Source organism: Camelus bactrianus, chromosome 6 (assembly GCF_048773025.1).
Source record: "Camelus bactrianus isolate YW-2024 breed Bactrian camel chromosome 6, ASM4877302v1, whole genome shotgun sequence".
Taxonomy (NCBI): domain Eukaryota; kingdom Metazoa; phylum Chordata; class Mammalia; order Artiodactyla; family Camelidae; genus Camelus; species Camelus bactrianus.
In genome coordinates this window covers 66411985-66436904 of record NC_133544.1, presented here as the reverse complement: position 1 = coordinate 66436904, position 24920 = coordinate 66411985, and the positions used below count along the sequence as shown (strand labels likewise).

The window sequence follows — 24920 nt, the reverse complement described above, 5'->3', positions numbered from 1 at the left end:
TCAGAGAGAACAAATTAGTGGTTACTACTGGGGAGGAAGGTCAAGATAGAGGTAGGCGGTTACGATCTACTATGTATAAATTAAGCTACAAGGATATATTGTACAGCACAGGGAATGTACCCAATATTTTATAATAACCTTAAATGGAGTATAATCTACAAAAATATCGAACTGCTATGTTGTACACTTGAAACAAATATATTATAAATCAACTGTATTTCAGTAAGTGAATAAGTAAATCGTAAAAATAATAAACCCATTACATGTTACCTAAATATCATACTTCTATGAGAAACAACGAAATTTTTCAAAATTAAAAAAAAGATGAGTGACACTGCTTTGCATTTTTATAAATCTCCTCTGTCTGACTTAGAAGACGGTCAGAATCTTGTATCTAGCTAAAGAATAGGAAGAAAGTTGGCCTCCAACAGATACTACAGTTGGAAAGGGGAGGAGTATTTTAGTAGCCTTTCCAGATAATTGTGGATGCTGTTTGATACGGTGACAAAACTCAGCGAGTTCCTCAAAAGTTAACTGCTGTGTCGAATCTGAAATCATATTAAAGACATTTTTGTATTTGGTTATTTAATAATCCATGGATCTGTCGGCACGTTAAATGGGTTGTTTTACCCATGATGTTTTTGTAACATCATGCATTGGTCACCGGGAAATTACTAGTTCACCGAATTATGTAGTGCTTTCAAATGTTGGCTCATCTTATTGCAAAATGTTTTTAAAATCCCGTTCGTTAATATCAACAGTTTAATCAGAAAAGTTAAGTATTGGGAAGCTGTCAAATTCACAGTGGCAGATAAACAGTTTCTCAAATTCGAGCTTGCACTTGAAAGCTCAGATTTTAAACTTGGCATCAGACACCGTGAGCTGTTTTCCTTCACGTGACAGGCTTCTTTCATTCTTAAGAAAGTGTCTGTCGGTTACTCAAGTGTGATTAACCACAGTCTGTGTATCACTCTTTTCATGAAAGTGTCACTCCACGAGATAAGCAGCTAGTCTAGCTCACAACAGTCACAACCATCGCACACGTGTTTTTCCTCTGGAAAACCACTGACCTTTGATGTACATCAGAAGTGCTTTAGGCACGGTTCCCGTTTTGTCACGCAGGATATTAAGAAGATGTTAACTCAAGAGTTTATTGTTAACAAAATTAGTAATTTTTGTATTTTGCTCGGGAGGTTGTCCTGTGACACTGGGCAATGCGCTGGGTTTGTGGCAGAAAAAACATAGCACTCTGTTCTGCTGACTTGTTTGATGCTCAGGCCCCAGCAGTTTTACCCACTGTTGCTTTTGCACCATCAGTGCAGCTCTCCCCACAATGAAGAAGGCAAAGAACATCTTGGAATTATTATGAAAAGACAACAGGCCTTGCAAACTGCCTGAAGGGTCTTGGAGACCCCAGGGATCTGTGGACCACACTCTTATAGCTACCAGTATGCATAGCATAAAAAGTTACCCTTTATTAAGCCCACGCTATGTTCCAGACATCGTTATATGCATTAATTATTTTAATCCTCAGATGTACACATATGTGGAGAGCCTACTGCATTCTAGAAAGTGTGTTTGTTTTAACCTCTCTGCCCTCGTTTGTTTATGCTGCTCTGCTGCTCGTTCATGGGAGCTAATTAAAATCTGAGGCATTTGCAGCAGCATTGCTGCCAGGGGTATAAAGCTACATTTTCTCAGTCCCAGAAGTGTTGAGACCTTTAAAAATTCATGATCCAGCCTAGGCTTGCTTGGTGGGTGCTGGGTCTCTAGCATATGTCAGGCCAGAAGACATGCCATGCTTCTCAGGAGTCTTGAGACTGACCCCCACCCCTCAGTTTCCTTTCTTCTCATTATATTCTTTCTCTCACCTTCTGGAACTTGGTCTCACAGTTTGAAACCCCATCCAACATGAACGGCCTTAAACCTCGCGCCTTCTGCTGACTTACAGCTGCCCATCAACTCCCAATGTGCTGAGTTGCTTTCTCTGCCAGGTTCTTGGGGCCACATTTTTGTCACTGAGGGGTACTTGGTCACACGCAGGTCGTTGTGTATCCGTTGTCTCATGCTTACCTTGAAGGCCTGGACAAAGAACCCCACGCGGCGTTTCCTGCGCCATCCTTGCAGGTGGAAGGGCTGTTTTCCTTTCGCGTTTGCCCTCCAGTGAGCTGTTTTGCTGGAAATGTTCCATTCTCTAGGCTATAGATGCTGATTTGGATTGATAAATCAGCATATGTTAAAGAGCTCACCCAAATCCTGAATTAATCTGAAAGCCAGGTTAAGGGAAAGCTAATATTTGCTTGGTTTCATCATGATGCCGTAAAATTCCCTGTTGGAAAGAGGATGGTCTTTGCGCTGATTAACAGCTGCGGCTGCCGCCTTTCATGTAGGCTGTGCGTTATCTCTGCAGAGAATTCGGTCATGTGCTGAGCGCTGTAATTCTTTCAGGCCAAACACAGGCTCAAGGGGGAACTGTGCCTTCAGAACTAGGTAAACTTACGTCGGAGCCGAGAGTGTCTGTGGTTTTGTGCCGCTTCATTCCTTGGTGTGACTGTTAACTGGGAGAAACAGGAACTTTTACATTTGGCTGCTAAGGAAGCAGCTTCCTGGGAGGAGCCCAGACTTAGACCATAAATAACTTTTCTCCCCCAGAGGGAACAGATACTACCTCCCTAACACATATCACTCAGCAGTCCCTGCCTGGTGAGATCTCTCAGGAACATCTTTTCACTGTGCTTCTCTCTGCCCTGGGTATCCTTTTTTTTTTTTTAAGTTCTTTAACTTATGTGTCCCATCTGAACCTAAAACACCCACAGGGTTGGTAGACACAGCAGTGAGTAAAATTAATCCTTCACACCTAGATCTCTTCTGGAGATTTGGTAGCGAAGGTCTATTTTTATCTCCTTATGACAAGCCAAGACCATCTGTGGAGCAGACATCTGCATCTTCAGTGACACGGAGGTAGAAAGTGAGGCCATTAAAGACGGGGCACAGGCTCCTGAAAGCACCCATCTGGGTTTATTCCCACTGATGGACTGTGTGGCCTTCATCGGCCCCTGAGCTCTGCCGTCATCACTGGGTCTGAATTAAGGATCTTGGTGCCACCCATACCGTGCAGGAATGTGATGGACAGAGCCGGACTTGGATGCAGTTTAGGATATCAGAGCAGCATTTCTCACCTCTGTCATGACATATTCTAGAAACGTGTATGACATGGAGACGGGTGAGCAATGCCTTCCTAGACACTGGCAGGGTCCCCTTCCACTCAGTCCTCCTGCTCAGATCAGCCTCTCCCTTTTGGTCATCCTCCCACACCAATGCCAATCAGCACCTCTCAGGGGCCATTCAGTCCATCCAACCTCTGAGGGTCCCAGAGCTGGTTTGAGTCCCACTTCAGCCGTCTTTTCTGTACTTGTACAGCCAGTCATATTTCTGTGCAACCAGCATGAGCCCTGATAAATCCTAAGTTCAAAGTCATGCTGGTTTCTCTCCAAATGCTTGTGAAAGCAGCCTCTGACACAGTGTCACTGGCTCCTGCCACAGATCCAGGGCAGCACAGGCAGGACAGTGGGTGATGGTCAGATGTCCAACTGCAAAATCCTTGCACCTAGTAGTGTTTTCTCGGTCCACTTCTCTCCATCCTTTAATGTATTTTTATGTTTCTGTCATCCAAAATATGTTTTCGAATTCTTGAATCAGTGGTATGGCTTCCTCAGTTGGTGGTATATGGTATCTTTAAAATACCTGTAGAACGGTCCTACAGTAGAGAAATCCCAGCACTTAATGCTGCTTTAAGGAGCTGGCGACCAGTGTTGTCTTCTGGTGCCTTCTCCCACCCAGAGTCACTCGCTCCCACTCTATCCCGTGGCACTAGCATGCACCCCCATGTTAGTATGGATTACACTGTGTTTTAAAATAAAGATAAATTTTATCTTTTAAGTCAAAATGAAAACGTAAAAAATCAACTTGTGAGTGCCCTGAGGACAAGAATGGTGTCTTACTCTGCCTTCTAAGTCCAGCCTCATTTCAAACGTCACTTGATCAAAATAGAATATTTAGCACCTTCAATCCAAAGTGGAGCTGTCCTTTTCTCGTAACCCAGCTCACACATTTGCCTTTTGGTGATATAATCTCCTTCTCTGTGTGCCATACCCACCTCTTAAAAAAAGAATTTTTAACCTTGCCCAGCTGATGATTGTGTCATCATGGAGTGAGATGGCGGAGTTCCACAGCTCTCCTGAGCCCCGACAGCCACAACTCTGGTCCTTTGTGTCATCCTTCCAGCGACGCTGAAGGAGCTTGTCTCCCAGACCATGATCCGCTGGGCGCAGGAGGACCAGATCCAGGACGCGGAGCTGGTCCGGATGATGTTCACACTCCTGCGGAGGCAGTACGACAGCATCGGGGAGCTACTGCAGGCTCTGAGGAAGACCTACACCATCAGCCAGGCCTCCGTGAGCGACACCATTGGCCTGCTGGCTGCCCTGGGCCAGATTCGCTGCCTGCTCAGCGTCCGGATGGGCAAGGAGGAGGAGCTGCTCATGATCAACGGTCTGGGGTAGGTCGTCGCATCAAGTGCAAGTCCCCAGAGGAGCCTTGGAGGGGGAAGCTGGACCACCTTGCTGCGTGGCTGTTCCAGATTCGTAGCATATAAAACCTCCGCGTGCCCCTGTCCTGACTTCACCCCTCGTGGGAATATATCCTGGCTAAATCACTCACCTTCAGTACCCTGAGAGACGAGACTACGGGCTACTCAGGGTGACGGGGTGTGGCCAGAAGAGTAGGGGGAGGTCTTGGAGAAAAGCAGATATTTACCTAGAATCTGATTTTTTTTTAAAAAAAAATAGCCCCAGGGAGGCAATGAAAAAAATCAGAGGAAGGGGCAGTGTGTTCAGCCCAACAAGAGAACAAGAGAGAAACCTTTTGAGCACCTGAGCTTTTGACTGGAAATCTTCCGAGACTTCCCTCTAAAAAGTTACGGCCTGATTTCTCCCTTTTCGCAGGACTAACGTAGAGTCATTTTTGTCACTTCTTCGAGACACTCTTCCCCATGACAATAGCTCGTGGCTCTTCCATAGAAGTCTTACCGCAGAAAAATTACATTTTACACATCAGAAAGATGTCCTTTAATTAGGTAGTGTCGTTCCATTTTGCGGGGGAGAAAACCGAAGCCCAGAAAGGTTCCCTGACCAGCCCACAGTTTTACTCGATTAAAATCAAGCACTAGAACTGCATTCTTCCTGCTGCTCAGTGCTCCGTCCTACCACCCTTGAGCCCACAAACCAAAAGAGCATCACTGAAGCCCAGAACAGGGATGCTGAGGACACCCGGGTGGGGGTCAGGGAGATGCAGGCATTCTTGAAGTTCATTTCCAAAGAAGAATCTTATAATAGACATGAAGAGACTTTTATGGGAAGAGAAAAGAGCTACAGAAACAGCCCCTCCCCCGGCCCTGGCAGTAGACACAGCTGCACTAAAAACTGGTCATGTCTCCTCTTAACGCCTGCAGCGGAGGGGGTGGTGGAGGGGGAGGGATGAGCAGAGAGTCACCACCCGCAGGGGACCACCCAGCCAGCTCACAGGCTGCTTCTGCATTTTGATTTGCCTGCAGCTTTATTGGTTGAATCTGAATGACTTAAAAACAATTCTTTTCTGTTTCACTGTTGATAATTTCATTGGTTTTTGAGGACTGACCATCCAAAACAGTCATCGGTACCTAATATACCATTGCCTTAAGAAAAAGGTACAGCCCTATCAGTTGGAAAACTGAAGTCCATAGAGAGATAGATAAAAGGACAAGAGAAGAAAAAAATCCAGTGATTTGAGCTGTCTCAAAACTATCACCAGCAAAAAGACCAAGGGGCAACTGATTAATATGTCATTAGAAGGAAATATTTCAAAGAAAGTCTTAGTAGAAATAAGAGAGCACAAAATATTCCTATCAGCTAAAAAAGCCCCTCCATGTGTATTCCAGCCTACCTAGTGCCTTCTGAGTTATCCTTCCAGCACGTCACACATGTGTTACATCACCCCCGGGCTTTTTGTGTGTTTGCTTGTTCTTGTCCCTGAATTTCATAGCATTAAGGTAAGCAAGTGCTGACGTCCATCTCCCATCCTTACCCTAGAGACATAATGAACAACAAGGTGTTTTACCAGCACCCCAACCTCATGCGCGTCCTCGGCATGCACGAAACGGTGATGGAGGTGATGGTGAACGTGCTGGGTACAGAGAAGTCTCAGGTAACGTGGTGAGGATTTAACCAGAGCTTGACCCCTGGGCGGGGGCACTTGAAGTGACCTGTTCACAGCCACGTGGCTGATGCCCGTTGCCTCAGCGACTCCTCCCGGGGGAAGGAGGGACGTGCACCGAGCCAGGAAGGAGCCGAGAGGTGGGGTCCAGCCTGTGTGAGAGCTCTTCTCGCTCATCCCACCGGGCTGCGCTGCTGCTTAGTCTCCTTCCCGGACTCTGCAGCCCCGCTTCTTGTAAGATGGAATTCCTCTGGGCTCCACGTAGGAGCCCGGCACGTTCTGTACTGTGTCAGGAAAAGGCTGTTGTGAAAGGGAACACGATTGTAATAATGATCCTGGCAGTGTTCCCACTGGAGTGTGCGTTCCTCTGTGAGCCAGGCTCCTGTTGATGTTGGGTTTTCTGGCCAGCTCCCTGCCCCCCTCTTCATCCCCCATAAGGAGCCTACCATCAGGGGAGCTCCTGTGGGGAGGGGAAGAGAGTGGATAGGGCCCACCAGGGCACTTATCCCAGCTTGTCTGGGTCCTTCTCAGAGTTAGATAGCTTCTGAAGACAGTGGGTGGGGGAAGACAGTGGATGACATCGGAGACACCAGAGTGCCAGGGTCCTGGGAAAGTGGTCCTACCAGTATTGACAGGCAGGGGTTGTTTTGTAAAGGAGAACAGGAGCCAAGCTCCCCTTCCTCCTCACTTGCTTCTCTCCCATCTCTTGGGAAAGTGGACTCTCTCCAAAAGATCCCTGAGCAAAGTCTGGCTGCCTCAGCGAGCAGGCAGACTGTAGCTGTCAGAACCTTCCTTCCTAGAGCACTCTCCATGGTTCTAAAGCCAGAAATCGAGGGCTTTCTAGGATCCTAAGTCGAGGTTAATACTGACACCACTTATTGAGTGTGACTGGATCAAATGTAAGACGTGGCCAGACCCTGGAGATGCTAATTACTGTGTGAAGCAGAGACGCCAGGCGCTATCAATGGTCATACGAGATGGCATCTCAGTGCTCAGTTGTAAACAGGTGCTACAGGAGCCCATGGGAGAGTAGTTACCAAGGGCAGAAGTGACTGGGGAAGGCTCTTGGTCTGAGAGGGTGATGCTCTTGAGGCTTCCAAGGTACAGGGACCAACCTTTATCCAGAGGACTCAGGTTTGACATAGCATTAGACCTTACTTGTCTGCAATCACCCATCCCCTTTTCTGTCCATTCCCTTCCTAGTTAGAAACAGTAGTTCAGTGTAGGGTTGTGCAATTTCCTGTGACATCTAAGGGTGACAGGGATTCTGGTTTGACATCTGTTTTCTTCGAAAGAAAGACATTTCAGGAACTATAATTAGCTCTCAGTTTTTTAGAAGCCTCTCTTAGGTGTGCCCTCTCTGTCCCTCCTGGGAATAAGTCTTGGAAGTAAGGAGAGATTCCTTTTCCAAACCGTCCACAGCTTTCAAGACTTCAGCCTGAGGCTCTTTGAAGTCTTAGAAAGGTCGTGTGCTAGATTCCTTGGCACTTTCTGCTTCTCTCTCCAGATCGCCTTTCCAAAGATGGTTGCTAGCTGTTGCCGCTTCCTGTGCTATTTCTGCCGAATTAGCCGACAAAACCAGAAGGCCATGTTTGAGCATCTAAGTTACCTGCTGGAGAATAGCAGTGTTGGCCTAGGTATGTCGCCTTGTAACTTCTGCATCGAGCTCAGAGGTTACACTCCCCCTGCTGACCACTTGGGCGGTAAAGGGAAGGAAGTCATGTACATCCTATGGTATTTTTAAATCTAAGAAGGAACCCTGCCTGATCTAAAAATGGGGAGGATAATAATACCACGTCTCTGCCCTCCAGCCTAAGTGGAGAAGTTGCTACGAACCAGCACTGGTGCCAGATTACTGTCGACATAGTCATCCGGTTTTACCTCCTCTCTCTGGGGACCGGTGGCTCAGAGTCTGACATGCTGCCTGAGGTGGTGGATGTAGTCTGGGGACACGGCGCCTCCCAGCCCGTTCAGCGGACCAGGGAGCAGGGCTAACGAGACCAAGGTCATGGGTCCAATCCCTTCTTGGCAGGCTGGCTGCAGGCTGCATGCCTGTCCCACCAGCCAACTGGCCGGTGCTTTTCATAGCTGAAAGGCAGAGTGGCCAAGAACAACAGTGGACAAACAGTGTAAATCCATCACCACCGCTCGAAAGTCAGCACACACATATGCCTCACCCACTGTTCTGGACATAAACCAAATGAATCTGTGCAAGACGCAAATACATACGTTCTGTGCACGTGAAATTTGAAATCTCGGGTCTCCTATGTATCAGATGCAGCCTCAGGCCAGCAACCGTTTTGTAAAATGCCCCTCGCTGGAGTTTTTCTCCATTTTAGCCTAAGAAAAGCACTTGAATGTACGTGGTCCCCACTGAGCCTGTGAACCAATTTTCTGGCTTAAGCCATACTCACAGTCAGTAACGAGTGTGGGAAGGAAGGACAGCAAATAGAGCAGCTTTTAAACTGGGCGGGCAGCCCCCTCAGAGAACAGCGATGTGACCCAGGTTTTGTGTTTGCTGCCCTCTCCCGGCCATTAGTGTGCACTGCAACCTCTGCTGCATGCTGGGTGGCCTGTTTCTCCCTTGCTCTCTCCTCCTCTTCTTCCTCAGCCTCCCCATCGATGAGAGGGTCCACCCCGCTGGATGTGGCAGCTTCCTCCGTGATGGACAACAACGAGCTGGCGCTGGGCTTAGAGGAGCCAGACCTCGAGAAGGTAACTGGCCCTGGGGAGGCACTGTGCTTGCTTTCCCCTGCCTGTAGCACAGCCAAGCCAAGGAAATGCAAGCCAAGGCTGGGTCTCCATCAGAACCGCTTCAGCGCGTGATGAAAATGCAGTGGGTTGGGAGTCACTGGGAGCCGGACGAGAACTAGGACCAGAGCATCTCCTGTGGGCAGGGCTCGCCAACTCCACTGCCGTGGACGTGTGGTGCTTGTGTTCCCCGTGTGTGAAGTCCCAGCCTCACTGGTCTGTGTGGAACCACCAGAGACCTGTGGTTCCTGATAAAGTTCTGTGTCGTCAAATTTTTATCTTTATCCGCTAAAGAAAGAGACGCGACAGAAGATTGTGTGATCAGTATTAAGGACACACGTGTGTCCTCTCCGTGTACAGATGAGACAGAACTGAGCTGCCCCGTGTCGGGTTGTGAAATGCATTCCTGGTGGGGGGGGGGGGGCTGACTCACCCCCATCTTTTCCACGTCCCGTCTTGGGACGATTTCCTAGACTGGCTGGCAGACAAGATGAGCTGTGCATTTTGCGAGTGTGGAGCAGGGCAGTTTGGGGTTGAGGGGAGACAGACAGAGGTCATCCACTGTGTGGTGGGTTTGGGGACACAGAGCAGAGGGGCACCTGACCCCCAGCGAAGAGACAGCCTGAGGGCTCAGACAGAAGCTACTAAGCCACATTGTGGGGAAGCACATGCCAGGAGCATTTGAAGTTCAGGATGGAGAGCATGGGGTACTGGAGAACCGGCCAGTGGGTGTGACAGGGCACAGAGTGCTTGGTGGCGGGGGGAGCAGGAAGGAGGGGGCCTTCTGCTGCCATTGCTATTACTAGTAGAAGTCCACACTCCTGCGGGATCACCGTGTTCCAACCCCCGCTTGGAATTAACACACACAACCCCTAGGACAAGCCTTCTTATTGTTGCCCCAGTTATAGGAGAGGAAACAGGCCTTGAGAAATGAGGTAGTGTCCTCAGTGCCATGGGGTTTTGTAAGTGTCAGAGCCAGGGGTCCAAAGAGTTGAGCTCCAGAGGCCGTAGTCCTGCCTGTTATGTTACTGGGGCTTCACTGCAGAGCCAGGAGCCTGGAGCCCAGTGGAGGGCTTAAAGTGGGGAGCAACTCAACAGACTCTGTATTTGAGAAAACACGTCCTGAGATGGGGGAGGGTACAGCTCAGTGGTAGAACACGTGCTTTGCATGCACGAGGTCCTGGGTTCAATCCCCAGTATCTCCATTTTTAAAATAATTAATTAATTATAATCCCCCCCCCCAAAAAAAGAAAACACGTCCTAGTTTCAGTAAGAAGAACTGATTGCAACAGAAACAAGACAGCCCCCCAATGGTACACACACAGACTGGGGGCTGTGCGCCCAGCAGTGCACTGTGTGATAGCTGTTCCGTAAATGCCCTGGGCATCCCTGGTCTCTGCCTCCAGTGGGACAGACTTCAGTCAAACACAGTTATTCATACAGGTAAACAGCAATAAATAACAATGTTCGTTTGGGTGATGTGATGATCACTGATGCCTGTTTTTAAAAGTAGCTAAGGATTCTCTTACGACAAGATGGTGCCCCGGGGTTCAGGGCTCAGCACCCCATCCTCAGCCGTGGTTCACCTGTTCACCTGATCCTGCTCAACAAGGACCCAAAGCCTCCTTCAAAGATGCAGGATGTGTTAAGTGGAGGCCAGGAGGCTGGGAGAGGGCAGAGGGAGTACTTAGGGAAACCTGTGAAAAAGGAGGATGCTGAGAGTCGCTGCCTGCTTGTCAAGCGGTTCTGGTGGCTCAGCAGAGTGCACAGACTTTATTCAGACCAGTGTTGGGAAATGACCCAAGTGTGGGCCCTGGGGTAGAAGGGGACGGACCAGTAAATGCTGCCTTTCTATCGATCACAATGGAATTCAGGTCTGAGACTGAGCAACCCCCACCCACACATACACACCTGAGCACTTATTTCTGTGACCAGTGAAATGCCCTGCACCTGCAACCCTGAAAACTCTGCCTGATGCCTGCCTTTATTGATGTTTTTTTCCAGACATCTTTAAGCCCAAACAAAATCTAAGCTCTAAACAGAGTGATATCCTTATTGGTTTAAGAAGGAAAAATGTGATGATAGCTTCTTACTGAATTTTGACTTAGATCCATCATTCTTGCCAAATGACTTAGGGGATTTGCCATCAGCAAATACATGATTTGTTTGACAAATGTTTATTGAGCCCCTGCTATGTGCCAGACCTCGGGGATTAAACAGTGAAAACACCATTGCTGCCATGGCAGATTCGCAGCACAAAAGATGCCCCCTTCTCCCTGCATACATAAAATATCAAAAGCTAAATTAGAATGACAGCTGCATTTCAAGCAAAGGTCTGTTTGTGGAGCTTTTGGCCTGGCGCCTTCTAAAAGGTAGGCAGATTCTAAAACACTCCACCAGGTCGCAGAGCTGAGATCTTCTGCTAAGTGTCTGGTAACCTGGAAGCAGAGGGAGATCCTAGCCCTTCCCTGGCCGTGGCCTCCTCACCAGCCAGTCTCGGCTCCTGACCCGGGACAGCTGTTGTTGAACCAGGACTTAAGGAGAGGTCCCTGTTGAGTCAAGAGCCCCCTCAGTCAGCCAGTGACATGACACAGCATAGTCTTGAAATACCATGGCCAAAGGAGCATGGCCAGCCGACATCCGCCAGTGTGTCCCCAGCGGCACCCTAGTTAGGATTATTTTTTTTTTTTTTTTTTTTATTTATTTAATGGAGGTGCTGGGGATTGAACCGAGGACCTCGTGCCTGCTAAGCACACACTCTTACCACCGAGCTGTATCCTCCCCTCCAGGCCTGCTTTTAAATGGCAGCTCCCTCTTGCCAGAACTGGGAAATCCATGGAGCTGACAGCACATGGCCTGTTCCTTCGTAGTCGTGATCATCAGTCTTGTCAATTGTGTGGAAACGAAAATGAATAGAAGGTTCTGGTTTCAAATCAGCTAAATTATTTATTTGAAAAGTCGTGGGCTCCCTCTGGCTTCTAGGGGAAAGGAAGTCCTTCAGTTCCCAGAATTTCGCATGCCTTGCAGCTACGTAAAAAACTTCCCTAGAAAACCTGGGCCCTTACTTTTGCGTTGTTCTCGGCAGGTGGTGACCTACTTGGCAGGCTGCGGCCTGCAGAGCTGCCCCATGCTTCTGGCCAAAGGATACCCGGACGTCGGCTGGAACCCCATTGAAGGGGAGCGCTACCTGTCCTTCCTGAGGTTTGCCGTCTTCGTGAACAGTGAGTCTCAAGTTTTCCATGCCTTTCAGATCTAAGATGGCATAATCGCAGGTGCATGCAAGGAAAAGGAGATCCCTAGCACTGCTTCCTCTCCGTAAATACGGTAGATTCTACAGGTAGGTGGCAGCTGGCAGAAAGACCTCAGGGAGAATCAGGCGAGACAGGGATCAGGAGCAGTGGACAGAGTACTGTGCTCTCAGGCCAGATCCTGCAAAAAAACTCACAGTGCGGGCTTGGGCTTCTCACCTCTCTGCACCTCTTCTCCTGAAAGAGAGCGCTTATCAGTCTCTGCATCTCACCTGCTTCATAGAATTAAATGCAAATGTGCCTCCAGATCCTTAGACTGTTTGATGGAAGCACGGATGGAGGGATGGATGGAAGGAAGGATTGATGGGTGGAAGGAAGGGAGGAGGGATGGACAGATGGATGATGGATAGAAGGAAGGATGGTTGGATGGATGAGTGAATGAATAAAACTCAAGAATAACTGAATAGCTGTGAAAAGTAACCAGACTCCCAGGAGAAAAAATGCCACAGAAACCCTAAATCATTTTCTATTTCTTTTTTTTTTTAACATTTTTTATTGATTTATAATCATTTTACAATGTTGTGTCAAATTCCAGTGTAGAGCACAATTTTTCAGTTATACATGAACATATGTATATTCATTGTCACAGTTTTTTCTCTGAGCTACCACAAGATCTTGTATATATTTCCCTGTGCTATACAGTATAATCTTGTTTATCTATTCCACAATTTTGAAATCCCAGTCTATCCCTTCCCACCCCCAGCCCCCTCGGCAACCACAAGCTTGTATTCTATGTCTGTGAGTCTATTTCTGTTTTGTATTTATGCTTTGTTTGTTTTCCTTTAGATTCCATATATGAGCGATCTCATTTGGTATTTCATTTTCTTCTTAATATAAGTCATCTCTCATTTATTACGAATTCCAAGTCAACCAAAATTCCGTATTTTTACTAGTTTAATGTCCTGAAGATTGTGGACAGACTACTTCCTTAAAACCGCACCTTGTCTCCTGAGATGCTGTTAGAATGCGAATTCGCTTGTATTTGAGTTATAGTTAGGCTCCTTCTCCCTTCTCCCAGTTTGGAGCTCCAGGCCGACGCATCCAGCTGGGCTGGTTAAGTGACCGCAAAGAGGGACTGCAGCTGATAAGCAATCACGCCCATTGTTCTAAGTGTGAGAATTCACCTCATAATATGTTGCCATGACATGATCATTATATTCCCTTGTGCTCTTCTTGTCTCCCTACCCCCTCCCCGACCCCCTGGTTATTTTCTTACACCATAATGCACTCAATTCTTAATATGTGAGTGGTTTTCCCTTGTTCTGGTTTTCCCCCTTTCCTGACTGGGTCACTGACCTTGAGATGTCTGTCTTGTTCCCCCGGGACTCATCCAGCCACGTTTTTAAGCACGTGGGTCTTCTGCTTCCCTCTCTGTATTCCTCACCGTATCTCCTATTTGCCTGTCATCTGCGTGGCTAAACTCCGTCTTCCTCTGAGGCCAGTTTCAGAGTATCTTCTCATAGTCTGTCCCACTTCTAATCCAGATGAGCACAGACCCAGAATGATTGCAGAGTTACTGAGGTAAAAAAGAGATTTTTTTTTTTGTAAAGTAGATTTTAAGGATTCATAAAGGTCACCAATTATGTAGGTAGACTGTATGATACAAACCAGATGCAGGCAGGACCAGTTTCTTCATCCTGGCCACCTTCACAGTCAAGATCAAGAGCTTTATGAGTCAGCAGTGGGACTGTCTACACGGGTTACGAAGGTAGAGGAATTCACTGGCCGTGCTCTTCCCTGGACACTTGCTTATGCTGGTTAGGTACGACCATAATGAGCTAAGCTCTGAACCAAAATGTTGCGCCCACCTCCTTTGCTTTCAGGTTGTTTCATGCCTTTTTAACATATTCTCAGCAGTACAATTTCAGAATGCAGCAAGTTCTGGCACACTGGCCCATCAGGAGGAAGATACGTGCACTTTAATGTTCACTGTGTCTCTATCATATAAAGGCCACATTTGGTTTTGGCAAAGGATGTTGGCTTCTGCTTTCAAAGAATTTACAATCTAGTAAGAGGAACAGACATGGACAGAGGTCACCTATAGTCAGGAGTGGAGGAAGGTAGGAACAGAGTGCTAGGGTTTCACCAGGGGAAACTCACATCCTGTTAGGAAGATCAGAAAAGGCCTCCTGGGGGCGGTGACATTAGAGATGAGCTTTGAAGGGTCAGATTTCCAGATGCAGGGGAAGTGATCAGTGGGGGAGCAGCCTGAGCAGTGGCCTGAGGGCTAGAGGATGCTGTGCTCGGGAAACGCAGTCTTCTGCTGGTCTGGGTGATGAATATGTGGGTGACAGTGGTGAGAGATGAGGCTTAAACAATAGGTAGGCAGCTATAATGAGGAGACTCTAAATGCAAAGCTGAAAAGTTTAGTCTTCATTCTCTGTGCTGAGAACTGGGGAACATTTTTATCAGAAGAGAGAACTGATGGGAACCACCGGGAAGTTCTGTGCCCAGGTTAGGAGGATAAGTTTCTGAATTACAGTGGTTGTGATGAGAATGGAATGGAGGAGATCCATTTGAAAGAAATTACAGAGACAAAATTTAGAGGACTTGCTGGTGGTGATGATTATGTTGAGAGAAAAGGAACCAAAGACACTTTGAAGCTTAGAGATTTAAGGATAGGGAGAAAAGGAAAAAGGGACAACCAGAAGGAGACAGTGGTTTGAGATGGAAGGTAATGAGCTTGTGTGGTTCAGGTAATGTTGATTTTGCGGTGTGTGACCCCGAAATGGAGGTGCCCCTAATGAGGGTATAGGATAGAGATCAATCAGGCAACAGACCAGGACTGAGTAGACTTGCAGACCACCTGCCGTTGACATGGTGGGAGAACATGAGAGAGAGAGAGATGGCGAGTATGAAAAAAGGGAAAAATAGAACCTTGTTGAGCACCTAAAGGAGGGGAAAGAGTGGCTCAGTCACAGGAGAGGGATATGGAAGGGTTTGGGCTGCAGGATGGGCTGTCTTGGGCTCAAATACAGCTCTCTCACCAGTTCTGTGAATTGAGGCAAATTTCCCAGCCTCAGGTTTTTATGTACAAAAGAGAGATAATAATTGCATGCACCTCGCAGAGTTGTCAGGCTTAAATGACATAATCCAGGGAGCACTTAGATTAGCACAGTGCCGGGAGCAGAGTGAGCCTGCAGTTGGGTTAGTTGTCACTGTTGTTTGTTCATGATCCTTTAAGGGTACTGGGGCATTTGAAATGCGAAGACTCTTGTAAATAGATTCCTTGGGACCTCAAAGCTCTCTGTCTTTGTGTCTTTATTTCAAAGTCTTTATATTTAAGAGGTGATGAAAAAGGACTTCCTGGCCACATTTGTGGGGTCTGCTCAGCAGCGGAAGATGAGAGTGTTATGGGTGCTCATGGTAATCAGATTGGTTATGGTGGGTGATGGTGATGGTGACAGTGGGGAGTGAGGATGGTGGTGGTGGTAATGACAGTTCACACTTACTGAGCATTTCCATGTGCCAGGCACTGTTCAAAGCACTTTTATATGTATTAACTTATTTATGTTATGCAACAGTCTAGTGAGTTACATACAGTTATCTTCATCATTTTATGGATTAAGACCCTGATGCTTAGCGACATTAAGTATCTTTCCCAGAGTCACATTGCTAGTGGGACTTTTCCTAGGATTTCAACCAGAGTGGTTTGGCTCCGGAGGCCAAACTTTGCTCAAACCATTATGCCTATTGCCTTGGTAACACTGTCTCCCTAATGAACAGGGAGAAATAGCATGTTCTCCTTTGAGCTTGCCAGAAATTGTGGAACTATTTAACTTCCGTTTGGTGCAAACTTTAAAAAAAAAAAAAAAACAGTTTAAAAAGCCAAGTCAAAAGTTCTTGCTTTATCAAAATAATAGAATTAGAGACAAATATTGTATGATATCACTTATGTGTAGAATGTAAAATAAAATGATACAAATTCTATTTACAAACCAAAAACAGACTAATGGACGTAGAAAACAAACTATGGTTACCAAAGGGGAAAGGGTAGGGAGGGATAAATTAGGGACTGGGGACTAACAGACACATGTCACTATACATAAAATAGATAAACAACAAAGACCTACTGTATAGCCCAGGGAACTATATTCAATTTCTTGTAATAACATTTAATGGGAAAGAATCTGGAAAGAAAATGTATACATGTATGTGTATGTATAACTGAATCACTTTGCTGTACACCTGAAACTAACATTGTAAATCAACTACACTCAAGAATTTTTTTAAATCATAGAATTAGAAAATTCTAACATTATTCTACTGGTGTCTCTTAATGTTGGTGTTAAATCTCCTTAAACAAGATTTGTCTTTAAAGGAACTTCTTAAAGCATATGATTTTCCCTATTTTATTTTTATTAGCTTGCTGGGAAGCCTTGGGTTGCATTTAACTCTGGGAATACTGAAATTGAGACGTGTCTGTTAACCCAGAAGTTGCAAACTTTATAGCCAGTCTAGACGCAGAAGTGTCTGGGTGTCTGATTAATCCTTTCCTAATGGGGATACCTAGAAGGAAAGGATTCCTTACCAATCCATAAGAGGAATGGGGAAGTAATTCTGTGCTTCCTTAGAGTCCTTGGACTGTGTTGGAGATGTCTTCCTCAGGCTACAGACCTAGTTGTGAGGAACACAGTGTGTCCCAGCTTTGCTGAATCTACTTCTCCAGGCAGATTTATTATCAGTGGCCATTACTTGGGCATCTGTCTTGCAACATGTGCAGAGTACATGAGGGGCTATGTGAAGTGACAAGAGACATGCTCTCAAAGTTCTGCCCCGAAGTCACTTACAAGTCAAGGCAGCAAACAGGGCAAACTCAAGGAAAATTATCAGAAACATACATATATACTAAAAACTCAACTGCCCCTACCTATAAAGTGACTGTTGGCATGCCAGAAATGACGGCGCTTCCTGGACTCTGCTAAAGGGAATACAGGAATGCCTGGGGAAGAAGGCAAATGTTGAATAACATCCTGAAGACAGAAATGGACATGGTTTAGCAGAGTAGGGTGGGGAGCGCATTCTGAGGGGTGTTGAGCTGGGAGCCATAAATCTTCTAGGATGTGTCATCTATATCTCAATAATGCTGGCAAAGAAATCTTTTAGGATCAAGAGTACCAAGTAGCTTGTTGACTTTGAAGGACATAAGAGGTATAGATGCTTAAAAGCATCAGCTGGTTCATTCCTGTCTGTGTATTCATGTTTTTAGAGCCAGGGAAGAAATGTAATTATCATTCGTCACTGGGGTTGGTACTGAAGACTGGGAGTGGTTAGGATTGCAATGTCTAAGGTGTTGTTCTTGCTCTCAAATTTATAATCTGAGGAAATGGACAGCCTCGGTTCTTGTAAACAAAGGCTGATGATTGATCTGGTAATGCAGGGGTGGATGGTCACCTTCAGCCTCCCATCTGATTATTTCAAGCCTCTACATGATGTTAACAAGGCGCTTGAGTGTACAGGGTTAGATAATTTTGACATGAGGTCCTGTTCTCTTTGAATATACAGTCTCGTGAGAAAAATACAGATACAGGCAATTCATTAATTACACTGGGGTTCAATGCCTGAAGGAAGGGGATATTTGAATAGACTGGATCCTCTGGGGCTTTCAAGTTGAAGCTGGTCCAGAAGGATGCAGTGGAGTTACCTCGGTCAAGGTTTTATGTCAAAGGGACAAGAAGGAAGAGAGCGTTCCAGGCAAATGAACTTAAAACAGGGATTGTGGTTCAAATAGAGGAAGAAAAGCAGTGGGCTGGAGGGAAATCATTGCATCCCTACCGAACATCCTTGTGGTGGGAATGACCGCTTCCCGTTCCAATGGGGAGAATCATTCCATTTCCATCCAACTTCTCAGGAATGTTGAAAAGAAGGGAGTACTGCAAAGACAGTGTTGAGAGCCTTTGAAGAAAGGCTCTGTGAACATTCTCACTGTTATTAAGCTTATTATTCATTTGAAACTCAAGCACAAACATTCTTGTAAGCCCTTGGGCAAAACTAGTTTAGCTCAGATCTCTCTCTCTCTCCCTTGAAAAATGCCCTCAAGGTGGTTTCTGCTTCCCCACTGTGGATTTGGCTGGCAGTCCAGCTTACTGAGCTACGGTAATTAGGCAGAGATGTTCTCTCTCTTCTCATCGTGCCATCCTCTCTAGCTTGTGAAGCCTTGAGAAATTCTTTTCCTTGGTCCCCTCTCCAATTAGCATCAGTGGTTGCACTTCAGTTCGTTCCTCTTGCAGGGGGCCCTTGGCATCTGCCACAGAGGACCACAATTCAGTGATAAAGGGATGACTTCCTGGGTACGTTGTTGCATCCAACCTAATTAGCTTAGCTCTGAAGACCTGAGATTCAGATAAAATAAGGCAAATTTGGCAAATGAAATTCAATAGCAAACTCAATGTAGAACTCATACCTACTTTGTCATATTCTTTTGTACATTTGTTCCACATTCTGTTAAACTCTGTGACACTGATCACTTTGGGAAGAGTTCAGTTAAATTCAGCTTGCTGGTGAAGATGGGGGCTGACCCGCAGTGATTCCATCCTGAGGACTGGAAGAGTCAGAGTACAATTTTTAAATATGCTTGACTAACAAGGTTTTTCTCTACTTTTGACACTTAAAATTTCAAAGCTTTAGCTTCATTATTCTTGTGATGAAAAGTGACAACTGGGAATGTGGGTATATGTGCTGCCTGATACAATATTTGGGGGCAACAACATTTGAAAGTAGTCAACTGTGAGCTGTATCTGTAACTAAGAATATTTACTCTCAAATATGTTGATTCTCCTGGGGATTTCCTTTGAGTATCACACTGTGGTTAACCTGTGTCCTGTACAAACGCTAGGTTCATCTCGCAGGAAAGCATGTCTCACCGCTTTATCTGAGCTCTTCTTTAGACTCTGTGTCATCACTCAGTGTCTCCTTGGGCTCCTTGCCTTCACTGATTCTTTCCACCATCCCGTTACTGTGATTATTTCCCCTTTTAGCATCTCCTGAGAGTTTTCTTCCCATGGATTCTGGTCCAATTAGAAACAAATTCTTTTTTGATGTTCTATTAGCTGAACTTGGGGAAATGCTTCTTCATAAAAATTTTAGTCTCTTCTTGAAGGATTGAGCTACGAAACAGTGAATGTGTGCTGATGGGCTGTTTAAGTTCAGTTTAATGAAAAATTGTCTGAATCTAGTTACACAGCTGTGAAACTTATAGTGGCGGATATTCACAACCTTGAATTTTTCCTGTGGTATAAAATGTCATGTGACAAAGAAGGATGGCCGCAGGCCAGGCTCCAGACCAGGACTGTGGGTAGATGCTCCAGGGGTGTGAGACACAGCAGGTGTGTTCAAGTGTGGGTTTGTGTGAGATGCACACCGGTTAATTTCAAGTATTAGGACAGCCAGCTCAGCCCTTCTGTTGCTGTGGACATGATGGGAGAAATCTCTGCAGGAGGGTTAGACTGACAGACTCTAAGACCGGAAGAGGCACAAGCATCTCAATAGAGCACGTGGGACCCAGTGCGATGGTGCAGCACGCATGCTCGTGGCGATTTGCTAAAAAGCTGCAAAGAGAAGCCAGGTTTTCTGGGTTCTCATTCTAACGTTTTACTCACAGCACTTCTATGTTGATTCACATACATTTTCATTAAGCAGAATTTAAACTCCTGGGGTAGCTAATTCTTCTGCGCACCTCCCTCCAAAAGATGGGGCCTGCTTCTCCCTTTGAAGGTGAGCTGGACTCAGTGCAGCACATCCAATGAGTAGAATGTGGTAGGAGTGACAGTACGTGACAGGTTGTAAGGGAATTGCAGCTTCTGCCTTGCCCTCTCTCGGATCCTTTGCTCTGTGGGAAGCCAGCTGTCAGGTCATTGTCATGAGAACACTCCAGCGGCCCTGTGGAGAGGTCACATGGTAAGGAACTGAGGCCTCCCGCCAACAGCCACGTGGTGAGTTTGGGAGCTGATGCTCCACCTTCATTCAAGCCTTCAGAAGACTGCAGCCCTAGCTGACACTTTCACTGAGACCTCGTGGGAGATCCCAAGCCAGGACCACCTTGCTCAGTCACTCCCAAATTCCTGACCTACAGAACCTGTGAGATAATACTTACTGTCTTCTCCTGCTAATATTGGAGGTCATTTTTTTATTCAAGAATAAATCATTAATTCAACAGCATGCCAAGAAGCAACCTCTATGATAGAGCTCAACTCTCCTGCAATATCAAATGATTTTACAAAAACATTTTCCTCAGGCTTCAATCAGTACCCAACGTCAGCAAGTCTTGTCTTTGAGGCTTGGCCCAGGGATAAATTCCAAACACCAACACAAATTAAGATTTCGTCTGAGAACGAAAGGGTGTTTTTTGAAGTTGTTTGAACAAGCTGCAAAATTAGACTGTCCCTCTCTACACATGGAAGTTCCACTGCTTCACTTCTTTGGGAAATGATACCCTGTCTTCGTTGTCTGCAGTTCTTCCAAAGAGAAATACCAGCAGAATACAGTTCTCTGACCATTGGCTCCCCACAGAGCTATGCTAAGAATAAACCAAGATAACTTTATCACATAGATTCTTCCGTGGATGAGTGATTCCTGAAATGCCCTGAGGTCCATCCCTGTAGACCTGGTGGTTCTGGAGTGTGTATCAGACTCTGAGAGAATACATCTCCGGAGCTGGCGGGGCACTTCTCCAGGTGTCCATTGAGTCACTCCCGCTGGAATTACCATTTACCTCCTCTCAAGGAGGGAAGGAAATACCTTTGAAGTACCCCGCAGGGAGTTAATACAGATGTCACGTTCTTTTGTTCTCTGAGTCACTTGTGAATTAATCAATAATCCGTGGCAGACCCAGTAGTGTATTTCTTGCCCTCTGGGGACCCAAATATAGTGAAATAATGTGATCAGTGCAAAATTCTAAACTGAGAAGTGAGACTCTGTTCTATATTGGTTAATTGTAATGCTTCCAGTACACAGATTCTGACCTAATTTATCAAGGCTCACCTTGCTCTCCATCAGTGTTACCTCCTCATCGTAAGAGTGTGTGACAAGCTCAGTCGCATACTGTTCCCCCAGCCTCATCTGTTAGAAGTCAGTGCTGGGGGTTGCCCTTCTCTGGTGAGAAGGTAATGATGCCTCTTTGCCTTAGGTGAAAGTGTGGAGGAAAATGCTAGTGTCGTGGTCAAACTGCTCATCAGACGCCCCGAGTGCTTCGGCCCAGCCCTGCGGGGTGAAGGAGGAAACGGTCTGCTGGCAGCCATGCAAGGCGCCATTAAGATCTCCGAGAACCCAGCCCTCGACCTCCCCTCGCAGGTCTACAAGAGAGAAGTGTAAGTGAATGGAATTGCCTTCTGGCCCGCCTATGGTTGGCGAGCTCCCAAATACTGTCAGTGCACGAATGATAAAGCAAGCGGCAGTAACCTCCCCCTGGCAGAGGAAGCCCGGGTTCTTTGCGGTTGTGGTTCAAACAGTTGAGATCTCTTTGTCAAGCATGCTATTACCTTGACTTTCCTCATAAGCTTAGCGATCAGTATCCTCTTCACGCCCCTTCCGTTTCTCCTGCTCCACTCAGGCACCCTGGCAGATGGAGGAGAGGGCAAGCTCTTTCGGCCCCGCTGCCCCTTCCTGTGGCATCACCATGGGAGGAGGCTGTACAGAAGTTAGAAGGCCTGGACCAGCAGGGCTCTGGTCACTGACCCCAGCCCCTTCCCTGCAGTGTTTAAAACCTTGGTGTCTCATCTTGTCCCTCACTTTTAAAAAGAGGGAGGATCCTCCACTTCCTCTTCTGAAAGTGTTTTGATTTGATTCTTTAGGTAAAGAGAAAGCTGCAGAATGTGAAAAATCACAGCATTAACATTCTTGGTATTTAACGGTTAAAGGTAGTTAGGACATCATTGGGTTGCCTTGTGACTTTCCTTTCATGATGTCTTGTGATCATTTCCCTTTTATCACAGCCTCTAGGTTAGACCCCAGAATCTAGAGATGGGGTAAAAACCAGCAGAAGCAACTCTCCAGCCGGTGGCTTTTTTTTTTTTTTTTCGGTCATGAATTCTGGTAGGTGATCTGGTAGAGTTAGACAGAACCCAAAACATAAGCTGTCCCAACTTCCTCATGTGACATGAGAAAAACAGAGGCCCAGAGTCATAGAGGTTGTTAGCAACAGAGTCAGGACATGGACTTGGCCGTCCTGACTCCTTGTCCAAGGTCTTTCCATGGATATTCAGGCAGGAAAGGGGGAGGAATGGTTAGGAGGAGCTTTGGGGGTTACAGTGCCGCTCCGTGAGCGTGTGGGCTGCATGATCAGCTCATGTCAGTACTCATGCCTTAAATTTCATGGGACCCTAGGAATGTTGTGGACAAATATTTGGGTCCTTTGAGCGTGGTGAGTTAAACCAATTTATTGGCATGTGGAGGGAGAGAAGGTGTCCGGGGAAAGGATGTGTGATGCACAGGGTGAGCAGAGTGAGTGTTCCCACAGCGTGTCTGATATCGTGGCCACACCTGCCAGCCTTCCTCACACCTCCTCGTGTTGGTTCTCTCTCAGCAGCACAGAGGGCGATGGAGATGAAGAGGAGATTGTGCACATGGGCAATGCAATTATGTCATTTTACTCGGCTCTAATAGACCTGTTGGGCCGCTGTGCTCCTGAAATGCACGTAAGTGATGAGTTCCCCGAGGGCAGCTTGGAGAGGCTTGAGCCAGGAAGACTGTAGATGTCCTGAATGCCATTTCTTCTGTCTCTGGCGTTGTCAACACGCCTTTCTCTCCGTTCCTTTTAGCCAACATCAAAAGTTGTTTCCGTCTCGGGTACCCGATTCTACAACTTTCTAAGGAATGACTCTTAGGAAAACCCCTGTGTTGTGTGACTTCTCTGGGACCCTAGGTGGGCATATCTGCTACATACTGTATTTCAAAAGCCTCCCAAAATGATTTTTCCAGATGCCTTGATTTGGTAACTTGATGCTTGATTGCATCCATTGAGATGCTCCACGTGGAACATCTTTTCTTGATGACCATGGTGTTAGGCATCAGGAAGGCAGCGTCTTCCCAGGGTTCATGTTTGATTTCCTTTTCCCAGGGGTGAGCTTTGCAGTCATGCTGAGAAAGATTATCCTATTTTTATGGGATGTCTTCTCAGACTCCTAGTTTTGAACTAAAAAGTGATGTTTTTCCTTTGCCTTTTTCATCTCTGCTGGGGATTGAGAGAGATTGGTCTTATTTCACATAAAACCTCACATTGTAAGTGAGAGAGGAAATCATTGCTTCTTGTGTGAAAACAGAAAAGACAAGACAGCTTTTTGTATTCAAAAAAAAAAAAACTTGGTAACTCTTTAAAAGAACTGTTAGATTTGCTCACTCGGGACTCAGATGCCTGCCTCTCTGCAAAGCGCTCACTGCATTTGGATTATACCAGAGCTTCTCCCCAAAACACTTGCAGTGCAGATTGGGGTGATACAGACAATGGTATCTGGTTTTGATGAGGTTATAGATTTAGTCCCTGCCAAGGTAACAGTGGATATTTGTTAAATGCTAATGAAAGACAGGATCGATTAAAGTCATGGCTTTCAAACTTTTTGACCAAAAAAAAAATGTATTTGGATTACAGTGAGAAATAGAGTTTGCATTGCAACCTAGTTACACATATATTCCAGAAACAAAATCTGTCCTTATTATGGACAGTGCACTCTAATATTTTCTCTCCTCATCTATTTCACGCTTTTTAATGCTGGGCACAACCCCTTAACTGATTTTACAGGCCACGGATTGGTCATGACTGCAGTTTGGAAGACACTGCATTAAAGCATTCACTCTTACCTTTCTTCCTTCCAGTATGTCATACTTATCTAATAAACGTGTGTAGCCTATGTGCAGATCTATCTACAAGTGGTTAGGGAAACTATTCCATTAGGGAAGAATCTAGGAGAAAATTACTCTGGAGAGAAGGAAGTCTGAATCTTCAAAAGGGAGGCTGATCAGAATTTTTAGCATTCTAGTTCCTGTTGTGAAAAACTGCCTTACCCACATCGGCCCATCTTTCCATTTCTGTGCCTTTAAACAAATAAAGGGGGCCAGAGAAATGCTAGGGTGTCCTACAGTCTTGGCAGGGGTGGGAGGTCAGTTCCCCTGATCACCTGTCATCACTTCAGAAAGTAGATCACACAGTTAGCATAGTCCCAGGAAGACAGCAGCATGTGACAGCTGATCCCTCAGAGTCCCACCTGGAAAGGACTTTCTTCCTTGCTTACTGCCCCTCTGATTCGACACTTCATAAATACACACACACTCCTCCCCTGGCCCCTGTAATCTGAGTGAGGCAGAAAGACGATGCCATCATCGCTGACAGCCTCCCCTCTCCCCACGGGAATGGGAGGTGACAGCTAGGGACACACACAGGCGTTCTCCTTCCTCTGGGCCTTCCAGCATTACGTCCCACCATGCCATCCAGCTACCTCCTGGGTAGATTCGATCCTGAGCCCATGACAGTTCCATTATTGGCCTGGAGCCTTTTCCCAGAAGCAGACCTGCTACCCCTGCACCCAGGAGGATGTGCACCTGTACATGCAGGTTGGCCCATCTCATGGCCGTGGCCGTAAGGGTCTGATTATCCGTCCCCAGGTAACTCCCCTGGGGTGCTCA

At 46.4% G+C, this 24920-nt stretch overlaps 1 protein-coding gene and 1 non-coding gene across 11 annotated transcripts in view; both read left to right on the top strand.

Moving 5' to 3' along the window:
• The window catches only part of RYR3 (ryanodine receptor 3), a 500053-nt gene that overhangs the window by 354330 nt on the left and 120803 nt on the right, over nt 1–24920 (top strand). For 8 of the 10 annotated variants that reach the window (XM_045524185.2, XM_074365868.1, XM_045524186.2 and 5 more), the window contains exons 39-45: nt 4285–4558; nt 6126–6240; nt 7757–7886; nt 8861–8964; nt 12086–12221; nt 21433–21613; nt 22828–22939. In XM_045524185.2, the coding sequence (XP_045380141.1) occupies nt 4285–4558; nt 6126–6240; nt 7757–7886; nt 8861–8964; nt 12086–12221; nt 21433–21613; nt 22828–22939 (1052 nt within the window). The remainder of the gene's footprint in view (nt 1–4284; nt 4559–6125; nt 6241–7756; nt 7887–8860; nt 8965–12085; nt 12222–21432; nt 21614–22827; nt 22940–24920) is intronic. The other 2 variants (XM_074365864.1, XM_045524184.2) reach the window with 1 other exon arrangement.
• TRNAA-UGC (transfer RNA alanine (anticodon UGC)) lies at nt 10133–10205 on the top strand. The gene has a single exon. It is a non-coding gene; the product is annotated as a tRNA-Ala (tRNA).